Source organism: Martes martes, assembly GCF_963455335.1.
Source record: "Martes martes genome assembly, chromosome: 8".
Taxonomy (NCBI): Eukaryota; Metazoa; Chordata; class Mammalia; order Carnivora; family Mustelidae; genus Martes; species Martes martes.
The window spans coordinates 123,762,836-123,779,395 of record NC_137895.1 but is presented as its reverse complement, the minus strand read 5'-3'; the positions used below and the strand labels follow the sequence as shown (position 1 = coordinate 123,779,395).

The following is a 16,560-nucleotide window of genomic DNA, read 5'->3' as shown; positions in this document are numbered from 1 at the left end:
CTCACAGCTCTCTGTAATTCTCTGATGGCTTTGGTGTACTCTTTAATTGCCTCATCTCTGTGAAAGGCTAGATTTTATCCAGTTTTCTATTTCTTGCAATGCCTAACATAGGCCTTTATACATAGTAGTTCACATATGGGTATTTTGATTCAAATACTGAACTATATGAAAATACTACATAGATACATGGGCAATATACATTTATACTTAAAATGTAGCAATGCCATTGATTGATTTTCTCTTCTTGTAAGCCACAGTCTCCAGCATTCCTTTGGGCGGTGTTAATACAACTGAAAATATTAAACAGAACTATCACAAAAGAGAGTTGTCAGTCATGTAGTTTATTTTGAAAAAGTGATTTTTGTCTTTTCATGTTCACATTCATATTTTCAGAACTAAAATATTATTAGGGTGAAGACTAAGAAAAGTTATTATTATAACCTGGAGAGAGAATGTTAATTAAATTGTGGGACAAGGAAAGGGACAAATGCTTAAGAGAACAATTTCTTTCCCCATTTGTGATGATGTGAAAACTTCATTTTCTCATACTGAGTCAAACTGCCATGAAACTTTTGCAGGAGATTGAATGGTATGATAAATATCTACTTTGTAGGGCTTTGGACAGTGTCATTGCTTGAAAAGCAAGCTTGAACTCCCCATGAGATCACTGTCGAGCTAAACGCTTAAAAGCTTTTCAGAGCCATACTCTTGGCTCTATCAGAATTTAATTTCCCACTGATGATGTTTATATTGATTTTGGAACACATACCCACGAACATACTCAGCATAGCTACATCACTGATGATTTCCCGTGCCTTGGGAATACAACCCTATTTTATGTGCACATGGAACGCACTTATACTTTCATATAGATGGATACCTTGAGTTAATCCTCTAGTTTTTAGACTAGACTATGAAAATGTCCTTGTGGTTGTTTAAAGGCGATTTCTTCATAACAAACAAATTGATGTATGTGGGAATAGGTTTTATAAATATCCTATGCTTTCTTACCTCTCCGTTCATACCTGCTTGGTTTCTGACCTATAGTCCAACGCAAGGGGCGTTTTTGAAAGTAGATTCCAGCTGTATAACGTTAAAGTTCTGAAAACTCACGATGCGTTTATGTGGTGAGGGCATACGTAAATGGATCGAATATCTCAGGTCCAGTACTGTTGATGTTACTTTTAAGCAGATTACTCTACGTTTGAGCTTCAGTGTGGGGATCCTGGCAGTACTTACTTTCTAGAGAGTTGAGGCATGTGCCGTGAGACATGTGAGGGGCTTAGCACAGTGTCGACTGTCCAGTACAGCTTACTTCACTTCTACTGTTACCAAAACCCAAACTGATTTGATAAAAGAATTTGTCAACAGATGATGTTCTTATCTTCGAAGCAATTAGTGGATCAAGTTGGTAGCATACGATTGCAGAACCCAGGAAGACTGATCTAATTCTTGACCAAGGAGAAAATAAAGAACCAAAGACTTCAAATGACACACTCACACACCTCTCCCCACCCCAGGACAGGTCACTAGCAGACTGGGGTTTCGAACTCAGATCAGGGGACTCCTCTTCGTGTGGCTGTTGCTCTCTGCACTCCAAACACTGGAAGTCGTGCTTCCTGGTTTCACTCTTTTTCCAGTGATGGTTCTGGGATTAAGGTTCATTCAGTGAGGTGCTAGTGGCTTCTAATCTCTTTTGTGCTTTAGTCATTCTTGCCTGGTCCATCATAGTGTTCTTGCCAGGCTAGAAAACAGCGTAATGTTCTGTTATCTATTCAGTGTAGAATATAATCTTGGGCACGCTTTTTTTTTTTTTTTTTAGTAGAATAGAAAGAACTTGAGCAGAAGCCTTCCTGTAACATAGTTCATGAGTCAGTTATAATCTTCATCAAACATGGCTCCAAATACCATCACTGATCCTGCTTCTGAAACAGAAACATCATAAAAAGCCTGGAATGTTCTCTGAAAGATACATTTCTGATGGTGTTTTGAAAACTAGTTAGTCCTTATATCATAAACCTCTCAAACTTTGAATATTTAAACAAAGGTGATTTGTTTAAAAAGGCCATTCACTATTGCTGTATTTTAGAAAAGTACAAATATATATATATGTGTGTATATATATATATACACATATATTTATATATATATAAATACTGAATTTAAAGTATAATTAAAAAGGTAAGTTAAATAAAACACTTGTTAAAGCATAAAACTGTATGTAATTTTCTTTCTAATAAAGTCTTCTGCAACTCTATCCCAGAAGATTCGGTTTTGTCATATAGATAATTTACCCCTTTCTAGGAAATTTGTATTTTGAGTTAGCCACACTTAATCAGCAAACATATGATCTCTTAAAAAAAAAATCTTGGGGCACCTGGGTGGCTCATTCATTAAGCAGCTGCCTTCTGCTCAGGTCATGATCTCAGGGTCCTGGGATGAAGCCCTGTCTCGGGCTCCCTGCTCAGCAGGAAGCCTGCTTCAACCTCTCCCACTCCCCTTTCTTGTGTTCCCTCTCTCTCTGTGTCTCTCTCTGTCAAATAAATAAATAAAATCTTAAAAAATAAATCTTGTAATGTTTGTTAATAAGCAAATCTAAAGCTATTGTAATAAGTTTAAAAAATCCATACATATGAGTATTTTAATATAGGATAATACAATTTAGCTATTTATTCTGATTAAATTAAAATCTGAGGTTTCCCTAACTCATGACTACTTTGTACAAGAGAAAGTAAAGTAAAATATCGTAAAGAATTATCAAAGGAAATCCATATATAGTGATTTTAAATCTTAAAATGAGGAACTAGGTACAGACTTGATCAGATGAACATGTAGCAATATTTCTGTAGAAAAATTATTTTATAGGGTTATAATAATGGTCTGGTATCAAACTTAAAATCTTGAAAAAAGGTGTCCTTGCTACTTTGTTAATGCATATCAGCAAAAATACCTCCTTTATGGCAAACTTTATACTTAAATAAAAATTTTGACACAAAAGAGACCCTCATAGTGTGATTACTCTTTAAGGAGTTCACTTTTATTGGAGAGTTTGTCATAGAAAACCTTGAAAGTAACTATCCCATGCTTTAAAAATGGTTAGATTTACAAGAAAGGGCCAGAACACATACATTTAAAAAATAAGTGATCTTGTTAAATGAACTTTGAATTTTCAGCTCAGAGTGCCTATAAGGTCAGCATTTCTTTACTATGACTATTATTGTCATTATATTTTGTGATTAATTTTTCCCAATATTCTCATATAAGTCTAGAGAATTCATTTTTTTTTTCAAATTATCAGTTTTGTGTAAATCAGGGAATGAGTACTATAAAAGTCACTACTATCACACTATTTTCAACAAATACTTGCAATTTTCTGAATTTTTAGTATTTTAAAAAAATTTTTATTGAGGCATAATTGACCTATAACATATTAGTTTCAGGTGTAGAATATGATGATTCAATATTTGTATACACTGTGAAATGATCACTGCAATAAGTTTAGTTAATATCCATCACCATACAGAGTTACAAAAAATTTTTTTCTTGTGATGAAAACTTCTAAGATTTACTCTCTTAGCAAATTTCAAAAGCACAATACAGTGTTATTAACTATAGCCACCATGCTGTATATTATATCCCTGTGACTTATTATTTTAGAGCTGGAAATTGATACTTTCTGATCCCTTTCACTCATTTCACCTCTCCCCCCTGCCTGCCTCTGGTAACCGCCAATAATCTGAACTTGGTTTGGTGTGGATTTTTTGTTTTTGTTTTAATTTTTTTAGATTCCACTTACAGTGAGATCATATGGTATTTGTCTTTCTCTGGTATTTTACTTATTTTATTGCTAACATCCTCAAGATGCATCCATGTTGTCACTTATGGCAAAAATTCCTCCCTTTTTATGGCTGAATAATATTCCATTGTATGCCTATACCACATTTTTCTTTCTCCATTCATCTGTCAATAGACACTTACGTAGTTTCCATATAAACTTGACTATTATATCTTGACTATTATAAATAATGCTGCCTTGACCATGGGGGTGCAGATCTTTTTGAGTAAGTTTTTCTTATTTCTTTCAAAAAAATACCCAGAGGTGGAATAGCTAGATCATGCAGTATTTCTGTTTTTATTATTTTGAAGAAACTCCATACTGTTTAAATTGTTATTTATTGAATCCTTTATCCCCCCTAAAGATTTTATTTATTTGTTTGACAGAGAGAGAGACAGACAGACAGACAGTGAGAGAGGGAACACAAGTAGGGGGAGTGGGAGAGGGAGAAGCAGACTTCCCGCTGAGTAGGGTGCCCAAGGCAGGGCTTGATCCCAGGACCCCGGGATCATGACCTGAGCCGAAGGCAGACACTTTCTGACTGAGCCACCCAGGTGCCCTTTTTATGGAATCCTTTTAAGAGAAAACTCAACAAATCTTTTTGGGTGTCAAGGCAGCTTTGTAGAAAGGGTAGATGCTACTTCTTATAATTATTCTCCACTCCCTTTCCTTCATTTGTGTGTACAATATCTTCTATATATTTAAATTGTGTTTAAGAGTGCCACAAACACAGAATTTATGATCTCAGGACATAGTGATCAGTAGAGAAAAAGTGTTGTTCGAATAAGTTTATAATCTTATTCATTAGCCCGATTTAATCAACATACAGATACAGAACAGACTAGCACTAGGGGTATAACTGTGTATCTTGAAATGTCTATTTTAAAATTTGGAAGATTCGCTTCTCAGGTTGACTGGAAGCCTTTGGTCCATATCCTAGGAGATACAGGCTTTTATTGTTGTTAATTACAGTGTTTCATATTGTTGGCTCCTGTCAGCTCATCTGAGCCCGTTGTGGTCAGCCAGCCATTCCTTCCTTCCTTTCTTCCCTCCTTCTTTCCCTCCCTACCTCTCACCCACCCACCCACCCTCCCTCCCTCCCTCCCTTCCCTTCTTCCCTGGGAGAGATGGTTGTGAAATATTTTCCAGCTTACTATTGCTTATGCATTTTCCATTAATGTATTAAGGAGGGCACGTATTGCATGGAGCACTGGGTGTGGTACATAAACAATGAATTCTGGAACACTGAAAAAAAAAAAAACCCTGTAAAAAAATGAATAAAAATTAGAAAAGTTTCTCAAATTATGTTCCTGCCAGGTCCCGAATGCTCCTAATACTATCATTATTACCTGCTTTTACCATGGCTTCTGGCTCCTGGGGAGTTCTTGTTTTTGCCAATCTTAGAAATCCGATTGTCTCCATACCACAATTACTCTTCCTTTCAGTCACTGTCAGTAATGATAATACCTTGGAAGTTGGAAATTGAAAAAAAAAATGGTAGAAAATAATAATATCATTATCAGAAAGAAATTAAAGTCATTGAGTGTTCTATTATTCAGTGTTTCCATAGATTTTACACAGATTAAAGCAGTACAGACCTGGGTTGGAATCTCTTGGTGTGAGCACTCGGACAAGTATTCCACTCCTGGTCCCAGTGTGTGATCTGTGAAATGGATGTTGTGAGGGTTACATAGGCTTCTATATGGAAAGTCCACAGTCACCGTGCATATGGTGGTCACTGTTCCGTGCCCTCTCCTAGAACCAACTAGGGAGCTTCCAAGAGTTCTTGACTGTCTTCCATTTTTATATAGAGTTTAACTTTCTCCAGAATTTTCAGCAGATCTTGGGTGTGGGATAGCACAAATATAATTTAAGTCCTTGTAGATCACTTCATGTAACAGTATTTTTGACTCAAAGCACTTCGTTGCATTTAGATATTATTGAAGATCTTAGTAGTTACAAAATATCCACTTTTGTTGGTACCTTGGAGAAAAGAAGCTGGGTCCTCTGTGCAACAGAAATAAGAGATACTGTGTTTCCTTTCATTGATCAAGGGCTTTTCTGCTGAGAATTTGAAAATTTAAATTTTTTTAGAAAGATTTTTTTTATTTATTTGGCAGAGATCACAAGTAGACAGAGAGGCAGGCAGAGAGAGGGGAAGGGAAGCAGGCTCCCTGCTGAGCAGAGAGCCTGATGCGGGGTTCAATCCCAGGACCCCGGGATCATGACCTGAGCTGAAGGCAGAGGCTTTAACCCACTGAGCCACCCAGGCGCCCCAAATTTAATGTTTTTAATGGAAAAAAATCTCATTTCAGTAAAAGATTTAGCTTCTTTAAATGATCTGTCATCTCTTTAGTAAAGTGTCATTGTAACATTGCTTTATAACATGGTTTAAAAAGGATTTGCCTAGCCCAACTGAGAAGCAATTGCTGGTGTGTTTTAAATTGGGTTATACGAGTTAAAAATGGGAGGACCAATGGAAGATATTTCACTATTTGGACTTTTTTGTAGTTAGGTAGAGAAATAAAGAGTGAATAGCTATTATTCACTCATATAATTATCTATTTATTAGATAGATAATTAAAGAGTGAATATTTATCCTGAAAACTGCTGGGACTTTAAATATGTCATTCTCATTAATGAAACAAGATAGGATTTTGAAAATATACCTTTGGTGAAGTTAATTAAAACATCATTTAAAGAGTTAGTTCATTATTTATAAGAACAATTTAAACCTTTAATAAAATACATTCCCATACAGAGGACTCTGATTTAAATAGGTCTAGAAATGAAATTAAATTGCAGTTTTTATTGCTTGCTTATTAGGATTCTGAAATTCTCATCTTAAGAAGTTTAATGTTAAATGTATCTTTTTCACATTTAAGTTATACACAATCAAAATGAAAAAGAGCTAATGATTTACAGTCTTACAATATTACTACAGCTATACTGGGCAATGATAGCCACTATCCAGTAAGATCTCATCTGAATTAAGATGTACTAGAAATGTAAGATTAAAATACATTGGATTTCAGAGACTTAGTATAAAATAATGTAAAATATCCCAGTACTTTTCATATTGATTACCTGTTCGAATGATATTCTGGGTAAGTTGAGCTGAATCAATTATATCATTAAAATATTTCTTTTTTTAAGGTGAAAACCAAAATATTTAAGGTTAGATATGTAGGTCACATATGTGTATTTCTACTAGTCAGAGCTGCTCTAGAGAATGTTTCTGAAATAGTTAAAACATCACAGATAGATGTTGCCTGAGGGATGCCACTTTAGTAGCAAATAAAAATATGCCAAACATTGGGGCTATGAAGGAAAATTTCACATGCACAATTTGAGAAAAAAAAAGAAGGCTGGAGAAAACCATCTATAGATATGGAGTAGGAAATTGGATAGAAAATTGACATCTACAAAATTAATTGAACATTGAGAGAAGTTCTTTAAAACATCCTGCTGCTTTCTTGAAACATAGGTTTTATAAGCCCAACAAATTTTATCATATTCTAAGAAAATTCACATTTTTCACTGACTATACCATTGAATACTGACTCTCATATGTATATTCAGTATCTGAAATACTCCTGGGACACAATGCTTATCACAGCTCATGGCATAAAGTAGATGTTCAATCAATATTTGATGAACGGATATGTGATTGACATGGGAGAAATGGGTAGGGATGTTTATCGGTTTTGTTCATTGATTATCTGAGGAGATTAAGATAGTGCCTGGACCATAGAATGCACACAAAAATATTGGAGCATGGTGAAATAAATGAAGACAGACATACACACACACACACATATTAAATAATAAAGAAGACAAAGTACTCAGAAATTACCGTCAATATATGTTCAACTACTTCTCACTATTCAAAGAGTACCAAATGTTTTAAAACATCACTATATGACTGTTTTAATTACACCTTTGCTTTAACTATGATCCTATTTTGATATTATGTTGTATTTTGAGTTATACATGAAGAAACTCCATGGAAACAGTTGGAATACGGTGCAGAAATTAGTGCTTCAGAAGTTCTGAACTTGTGATTATCGGTTATGTTGTTTTCTCTGGCTTGCAACTATGATGAATTCATGATCTCAGGGTCCTGGGATTGAGCCCCGTGTTGGGCTCCCTGCTCTGTGGGGAGAGCCTGCTTCTTCCTCTCCTTCTTCCCCTCCTCCCCTCCCCACCTCCCTCTCCTCTTGCTCTGTGTGCTATCTCCCTCTCTCAAACAAAGAAGTAAAATCTTAAAAAAAAAAAAAAATCAGGATTTCAGGATAAATCAAATCCTTAGTGAATGTAGATATAGTTATTGGATGCTTTAAGGTTTTTGTTGAAAGCACTGATAGATGCATTCCAATAATAAACTTGTAATTATAGAAATGTGAAAGTGTGAAATTTATATTTTAAACACGTTTAACATCAATTCCATTTATTTGGGGGTATATATAACACACATGTATTTCCCTTCATTAAACCAACAAACGTGGGAGTAATTTCTTCACTATGAATTTTCATAAATTCCGGATACACAGTGTATTTAAATTGGCTAATGGTGAAATGAAGGGGTAGAAATTAAATTCAAGGCATATGAAGGGACTAGAGGAGGTGTAAAGGTGCTGTTTCTGCAGTTAATTGACCAGGAACTGTGTTGTTTGTAAAGGATTCACGGTTCAAACAGGCTTAAGCTTTTTGTGTTAGGATAAGTGATTTCCATCCATTTACTTCATCGGTCTGTCCCCTGAGGACCCAGTTGTAGGTCTCCTTGCTGCTCTGCTGCCCTCTTCTCCCTCCATTGTGTTCTCCAATGACATTGAACTTTTGGTTCCAACTCTTGTCTCTGGGTCTTTGCAAATGCTTTGGATGCTTTCCCTAAACCCCATCACTTTGTCTAATCCTGGCTTAAATATCCTCTCTAGGGGGAGATCTGCCCATTGCTTGGTTCCTACTAAATCTTCTCGTTATGAGCTCATGTAACTCCCTACTTCCCTTTTAGGAGCATTATTACACTGTTTCCAAAAAAGGGCAGAATCGTCTAGCTTTGCATGTATTTATGTAAATTATTGTTCTAATGGGCTGTTTTAATGTGCTCCAAAACCCCAAAGCCTTCCCTTCATTTCCAGAATTTAAGGATTTCCTCATTATTTCCACATTTTAAAACAGTATATGATTTTTTTCCCCCCTTGAAAACATGACAAAAAAGGCTTTTCTCCACAAACGACTAAAAAATCATTGACTTCCTGGTGTTTTCCTAAAACTCATAAATCTTTTCCCTGCTTGGGACATGTTATGAATTAATTGGTAGAACATCTATCTCTGAAGAGTTAAAGAATTGCTAGCAGTGATCAAGCCCACGCGCTCTCTCTGGCTCTTGATACGGTGTTGACAGCCAAGCAAAGAGCTTCTTCAATAAATCCACTCTCATATTCAAGTTTTTCCAGATGTGAGAAGTAATTAAGTCTTTGCATTTATTGAGGCCTTGTATGCTTTTCAAGAGGGAACTGGCAGCTGTGGTGAATTAAATCTGCTCCCGCGCATGTGGATAGGAGTACGCGCATGTGTGTGTTGTGTGTGTGTGTGCTGTGTGTGAATGTACACATATACAAGCACACATGTGGCATTTGCCAATAGTCAAGCGAGATCAGACCTGAGGACAAAACAAAACAAAAAGCTAATTTCAATGAACACCAAAGATTTTTACAATTATGTTTCACAGCTGAGAGCCGAGTGCTTTGTCCGGTGATAACTTTTCCCTTTCTACTTTTGCCAAATGTTGAAGGAAAGCAATGAGGATAATTAAATCATTTGCATCCATTAAAGGATTTTTTTTAATGGTGAAATCATGATTCTCATGTAACATAAAATAAACACACTTAAAAGATTTTAACTCATTAATGAATGAGGGCACCAATAAGATGTTAAGATTGGTTCGTAGGTGAATTTGAAGAACACGCGCGAATAAGTAATAAGGAATTGCTGAAATGAATTTAGAAATAAAGCAAAAGGCTCTATTGATAGGACCAGTAATCAATTGCTTTTCCCCGGGACACAATTAATTTGCATTTGTATGGATAAAGCATCATTAGCATTGTTATCAGTTTTTTAACATTTTATGGTCTTGTGAAGTGGTTCAAAGACAGCAAAAGGCCAAATTAGCCAGAAGGTAACACTAGATAACACAGGAGGCATTTTTTTTTTTTTTTTGCCAGTTTCAAAGTCTTTCACAATTCTTCCTGACACATCTCACACAAAATTCTAGGAAAGGGATACTTTCTGGGATAGCCAAGCTGTTTGATTGTGCCTGACCCTTTGGTTCTGGTTACAAGGCTTACAGAGGCCACCCAGAACTTTGGCTTCTCTCAGTGGGAAGCTTGTGAAAGTGACTGTATGAACTTCACTGTTGTTCATAGTGAACTACTGTCTCAAGTAAGCAGAGAATTAAATCAAAGTCCTTCAGTTTGCTGGATGCTTATGTTAATGTAGACCCTGAATGAGAACGCCCCAGTCAGTACATCTGGAACATACTTTTGATTTTGGCATCCCAACCACACCCGACCTGGAAATTGTGCCAGAAACGTTTTGCAGTTTCTTGTTCTTCTCCTCCAACACCAGTTTAGATGCATGGCTCTCATTTGTGAATAGGATCTCTACATGTGAAAACAGGAATATGAATTTAAAAAAAACCAAACATTCTATTAAATCTTATTTTAATGGCATAATTAGTAACGGTGACAATTATTCAGGTTGCTTTGTATTCTTTTGATTTCTAATTAACAAACAGTCATGAAACGGCCATTCAAAAGGGGAAGATGAGCTTAATGAATGTAAATTGTAAAAATAGATTGGGCTAATATTAAGCGGAGCTCTCATCTTTTATAAAGAAGACAAATTGCCAGAGAGAGCTTACATTTCTGGTTTGAAGAAACAATTTCATCCCCTCATCTACTAGTGAAGTTCTCTTTTGGACAGTTGCCAAACCATGAGGAACTATGTGAGGCAAAAGTAAAATGACCAGGAGTTCAGCGGAGAAGCAAGAACCTTCTGGGAGATAGTCATGAAAGAAAGAAAGAAAGGAAAGAAAGGAAAGAAGAAAGAAAGAAAGAAAGAAAGAAAGAAAGAAAGAAAGAAAGAAAGAAAGAAAGACAGAAAGGAAAGAAAGAAAGAAGAAAGAAAGAGAAAAAAATGTAAAAAACTCAGGCAACTGGAAACAAGTCTATGAAAGACTGCCAAGACAGGCAAACAAGTCAGATGAGCTCATTCCTCTCTCACCTAACCATTCAGGGGGAATATTTTGCAGTAAGAAATGTTGAATTAATGTTTAAAGTGGAAAATTTCAGTTTATCCCTGGAAGTTTTCCTCAACTCAGGACTGAATCTCCATCTATTTTAATTATTAGGGATTTTCATTTGCAAGGCTCTCATCACCACGTTGGCAACAAGCACATGGTCTATCACTATCAAGAAAAGGGGAAAAAGTGAAATAAGTATGAAACGTTGGTCACAATCTGGGCAATTCTTACTACACGTGACCTTAAGAGCATTGCAGACAGGAGCTCTGCAGACAAGGGACCGCCGCAGACAGTGGGGAGTGAAGACAAGGGAGCACTGCAGACAGGGGAGCATTGCATATAGGGGAGCACTACATACAGGGGAGCACTACATACAGGGGAGCATTGCAGACCAGGGAGCACTGAAGACAGGGGACACTGCAGACAGGGGACACTGCAGACAGGGGAGCACTGCAGACAAGGGAACACTGCAGATGGGGACACTGCAGACAGTGGGGCTCTGAAGATAAGGGAGCACTTCAGACAAGGGAGCATTGCAGACAGGGGAGCACTTCAGACAGGGGAACACTGCAGACAGTGAGGCACTGCAGGACTGGTGCTGATGGTACACAGGAGTTTCCTTGGCCAGGGGCTCGGTCCCAATACCTGAATCACCCCTGGGACTTGGCAGTTGCTATGGAAATATATTTGCTTACACAAAAACATCAAACTCTAAACAGATTAAAGACTTCTGGGGGCACCTGGGTGGCTCAGTTGGTTAAGCATCTACCTTAGACTCAGGTCATGATCCCAGAGTTCTGGGATCGAGCTGTGCATCAGGCTCCTCACTCGTGGAAACTCTGCTTCTCCCTCTCTCTCTGCTGTGGCTCTATCTCTCTCTCTCAAATAAATAAAATCTTTAAAAAAAAAAAAGACTTCTGTATTGTCATATGCAACAGAACCCTTATCTTTAGGCTGTTAGGCTATAGGGGCTCTTCTGGCCTTTTCAAGTATGTTGATGTTGTAGAGTCTTACCCTTTGACATGAGAAGACCCTTTCATTATCAGGTGCTTTTCCTGGAACTGTGTACCTTTGTTGGATAGTTGACAAATCTTGTGTTGATAAGAAGCTTTGCTATTTTTTAAGTGCTTCGCTTTTAATAACTTGTGGCAATTTGGTTTTTTTCTTTAACTATGGAGAATTAGGGTGGAGAGAGGGTGGAGAGGGTAGAGAATTTGCCCTAGAGGATGTGGGAGAGCTATAGCTGGAAGTAAAGGGTCTTGCCATAAATAATGGGATCCCCACATTGGTCTCATTCTGTATCAGGGCATGGGGTCGAATACTAAAGTAAGAGGTAGACAACATACACAAAGAACATGATCAGCAAAAGGGATATTAGTTATACAGATATTCCGTTACTGGGGTGCCCCAAGGTGCAAATATATATTAAAACACAACATTTAACTTTGTTTAAAAAAATAAAGAGGAAAATAGGGAATTTTGAAACATGATAGCTATCCACGAAGAACTTCCTTCTTATTCTCCAAGTTGCAGCTGGGAGCTACTGACAAGAGAGATTTGCTGTGATAAAGTGCAAGGCTTAAAATGTTTTAAAGAAAACTTTACATGACTTTTGTATCATACTTACAGGTGAGAGGGGAAAAAGAGATACATTCAATCAGAAGAAATAATGTATGTAGCTTGCCAGACAGTCCATTAAGGAGTTCATCCAGCATGTCTTGAATGATGTTTTGTTTTTTTTTTTTTTTTCAAATTTCCTGTTTTATCTTAGTACGAGTATGCTTTATTCACCATCACGTCCCCAGCACCAAGCACAGTGCCTGACTTATTTGGATGAATGAACATAAAGCTCGGGTTAAGTTTTGGTCCTGGTATTCCATTGAGTAACTTTGTGGATGAGACAAATAATTAACTTCTCTTGGTCTTAATTTTGTCCTCTGTGAAAGAGAGGACTTTTAGTAAGATTGATTTCTTAAGGATCCCTCTGGCTTTAAAATTCTGACTCTAAAATCCACAAATGGAAAATGTGTGTTTACGGTGCATATGGTGTTTGGTTTTGCTTTCAGAACTTCTGTGCATAATCTCAACAGATTATTTTCTTCCAGCACAGTGAAGAGTCAATAAGGATGTATTACATGATGGGAAATGAGAAAAAGTAGCCGCTGAAGTCCACTGCAGGTAATTCCCCATGGGGATTAGATGACACCGTGAGCGACACAAGTCATCTCAACTAGCTCTGGTGAAATTTTCTCCCCATGCTTCTGGAAGTTTTCTAGAAAAGCTTATAGAAACTGTTTTTCCCCTTTTCCAAATAAAGATAATGTAATAGATCTTCTATAGAATATTAGAACAGTCTTTTGGCAGAAGGCTTGAGGGAAACAGAGTTCACACATTCTGCTCCCTTATGGAACAAATATAATGTGCGGAGAAATTCCCTGTAGAATTCTCTACATAGCTATGTTTAAAATAACATGGTTGTTTTTTTAAAAGTGAAGGTTTCCAAATTCAGTACCCTGGGGGACTTCTTTTTGGCATTTTGTTAGTGAACAGGATATGTGATGCCATTAAGTTAGCCTATACCAAAAATCATTTCATGAAAAGACTATTCTAGAATACAACTTTTTTTTTTCAGAGTAGGATAATGTTTCCCTTAAGTAATACTTCACAGAAGAACATTAATTTTCTGGAGCATGGGGTATCATTAAAAAATGATACGTAGGTAAGTAGGTAGATTAGATTAGATGAATAGGATTTCATGTTTCAGAAATACTGGATTAATAAAACCTAACCAGTTTTCTTGATTGTGGGTCTTCTTGGAGCTTCCAACTTGTCATTATGCCATGTGGATCTCTAAGTGACAGGGGTAGAGATGAACATACAGGTTTTTCCAAACACGTTTGCTTAAGAAACCCCCTTCCCCCTCTAGAGTATTCTGTGGAACTTTGGCCTCATGGAAAAACAATTTGAAGAATAATCTATACTTACTGACTGTTTAGAATATTTTTCTTGTCAGAATTTTTAGTTTAGGTGTGGCCAAAGCAATTAGATAAAACTAGATTCAACATCAAGAGAAAATAGCATGATTCTAGGCTACTTAGAATAATGTATTTGGAATAAATTTCTATTTTATAATTAGTTTCATTATTCACCAGGAAGTATTTTTTTATGTCCAACAATGATATGTCATGATTTCCGGAAAGTTAATTTACCCTGGGTTTGAATAACCAAACTGACAAATTATGAGTTGTTATTGCCTAAATTGACAATAAAGCTTTTTTTGAGAAATATAATTTTAATTATATAATTGATAACACATACTCCATTATAAATACTGTTATAATTTATTTTTCCAAAAATTTCCAAGCATGTAGTACACATTGAGGAATATATAAAGAGTGAATATTTTATAATATAAAGACTAGTGAATTTATAAAAACTGACACAATGAGCAGAATTGGAAGAGCATGGTTATTATTTTTTTGAAACCGTGATGTTTCTAGAATTCTTAAATGATATATCAACCTACGTTAACTGCAACTTCTCGTGTTTAATGATGTTTACAATTAAAAGAATGCAATAGCAATATAAGAGTAACAATCATTAACTCAGAATAGACTCTTTAAAGTGGTTCAAAGGGCTTTTCATAATAAATTACTAGCCTTTAATCAGCTAATTAAAGTTAGTACCTTTTAGAATGTGAGAAGTATGTTTTTGTGTCATAAAAAATTTAACTTAGCTTAACAAGACAAGTTTGAATGATCCAGATTCACTAGACCAAATCTGAGATATGTCTGACGTTCAGCAAAAGCTTTATTTAGAGGGAGCTGGGAAATCTTTGAGATAACAGGCTTTGGACCGTGCTATCTTGAGTATTACATTGTGGAGTTGTTTTCCCACAATCTTTAAGTCTTTTTCAAACTATTTTGTGAATGAATTAAATTAGTGAAATATAAATAAATAGTCTCTTTTGGATTGCTTACCCGGATTAGAGAATGTTGACTTTAAAAGGTCACAAAATTGAATTTTGCCTGTTGGACCGGTATTTCCACTTGGGAGGCTAGTCCTGGCTGACCTCCCCAATTCCATCCATCCACTCACACGCAGTCATGATAAGAGGGTGAAGTGTGAGCTAAATAGGGATGAGGCCTGGGCAAGGTCATTTCTGCCAGAACACCAGAGACTCCAAGAGCTCAAGGGTGCTATAGTACAGAGAAAGGGGGTGTCCTCGTGAATTAAGAAAAATAAAAGAAAAAAAGAGAGAAAAGAAGAAAAAAACCCCTCTCTACATAGAGTAAAAATGAGGGTCCTTGTATTTGAGGATGTAAAAGATGAAGCAGAAGAGGGAAAAACAGAGGAAGAGGAAGATGAGGACGACATGGTAAGTGGGAACACACCAGCTAAAGAAGGCAACTTGTTCCTCTAAGCTGATCATTGGAAAAAAATGTTTCTTTCCTTTGTTTTTCTGCACAGGTGTTCTTCAAGCCTGTTATTGAAGACCTAAGGATGGAATTGGCCAGAAAATGCACCAAGCTCATTAGTGATGTAAGTGACTTCATTGAGTTTGTTTTTATTTTTCATTATGTGTGTGTGGCACTATTATGTCATCAAATCATCAAGTTGGGGAGAAAACCCTACAATCATTGTTAAAACACAATTATTTTCCAGATCATGGAAATAAGTCCCGAAATTTCCATTGATTTCCTCAAGGTGACCTATACAGAGATATCTGTAGGAGCGGTCCCTGTGTTCTCAATCCAGAGCGGTGTCCCTTATGAATTTCACTGTCACTCTGGCATGAAACCATAAAGCATTGAAATTTCAGAGCACATTCCATGTGTGGACTGCAAAGCCTTTTAAAATTTGTATGGTGGTGGAATTTGTTTCAGGAGGATCTCTGTCTAAACGAATGTTTTTTTAAAAAACAGTTTGGGGATTTTTTGAGGACTCTGATGAATGCAATAGTTCTTGAAACCAGGGGAAAAATACACATTTACATAAAATGTATTTACAATTTGGGGTTCTTGAGTTACTGAACTGCATGGTAAGAACTCTGTGTGCGGAGGAGAGATGACCCGTGAAAAGTGAACGGGGCCTGGGTCTGTAGAGAAGCAAGCCTCATACTAGCCATTTCTGTTGTAGTTAATGAGCAAAGTGATCAGAATATTTTGCACATGTTTGTTTTGTTTTCTTTCTTTTTTTTTTTTAAAGGTTTTATTTATTTATTTGACAGAGATCACAAGTAGGCAGAGAGGCAGGCAGAGAGAGAGGAGGAAGCAGGCTCCCTGCTGAGCAGAGAGCCCGATGCGGGGCTCAATCCCAGGACCCTGGGATCATGACCTGAGCCAAAGGCAGAAGCTTTAACCCACTGAGCCACCCAGGCGCCCCAACACATGTTTGTTTTCAAAGGAGGTCAATCTGG

At 36.7% G+C, this 16,560-nt stretch overlaps 1 protein-coding gene across 2 annotated transcripts in view; it reads left to right on the top strand.

The window, feature by feature from the left end:
• The window catches only part of NEBL (nebulette), a 352,919-nt gene that overhangs the window by 229,710 nt on the left and 106,649 nt on the right, over positions 1-16,560 (top strand). The window contains exons 1-2 of one of the 2 annotated variants that reach the window (XM_080810107.1): positions 15,283-15,519; positions 15,612-15,683. The exons of the other annotated variant lie outside the window; for it this stretch is intronic. Coding sequence (XP_080666233.1) covers positions 15,439-15,519; positions 15,612-15,683 — 153 coding nt within the window. The 5' untranslated portion in view covers positions 15,283-15,438. Of the gene's footprint in view, positions 1-15,282; positions 15,520-15,611; positions 15,684-16,560 lie in introns of those variants that run through there. 2 annotated transcript variants of the gene reach the window in all.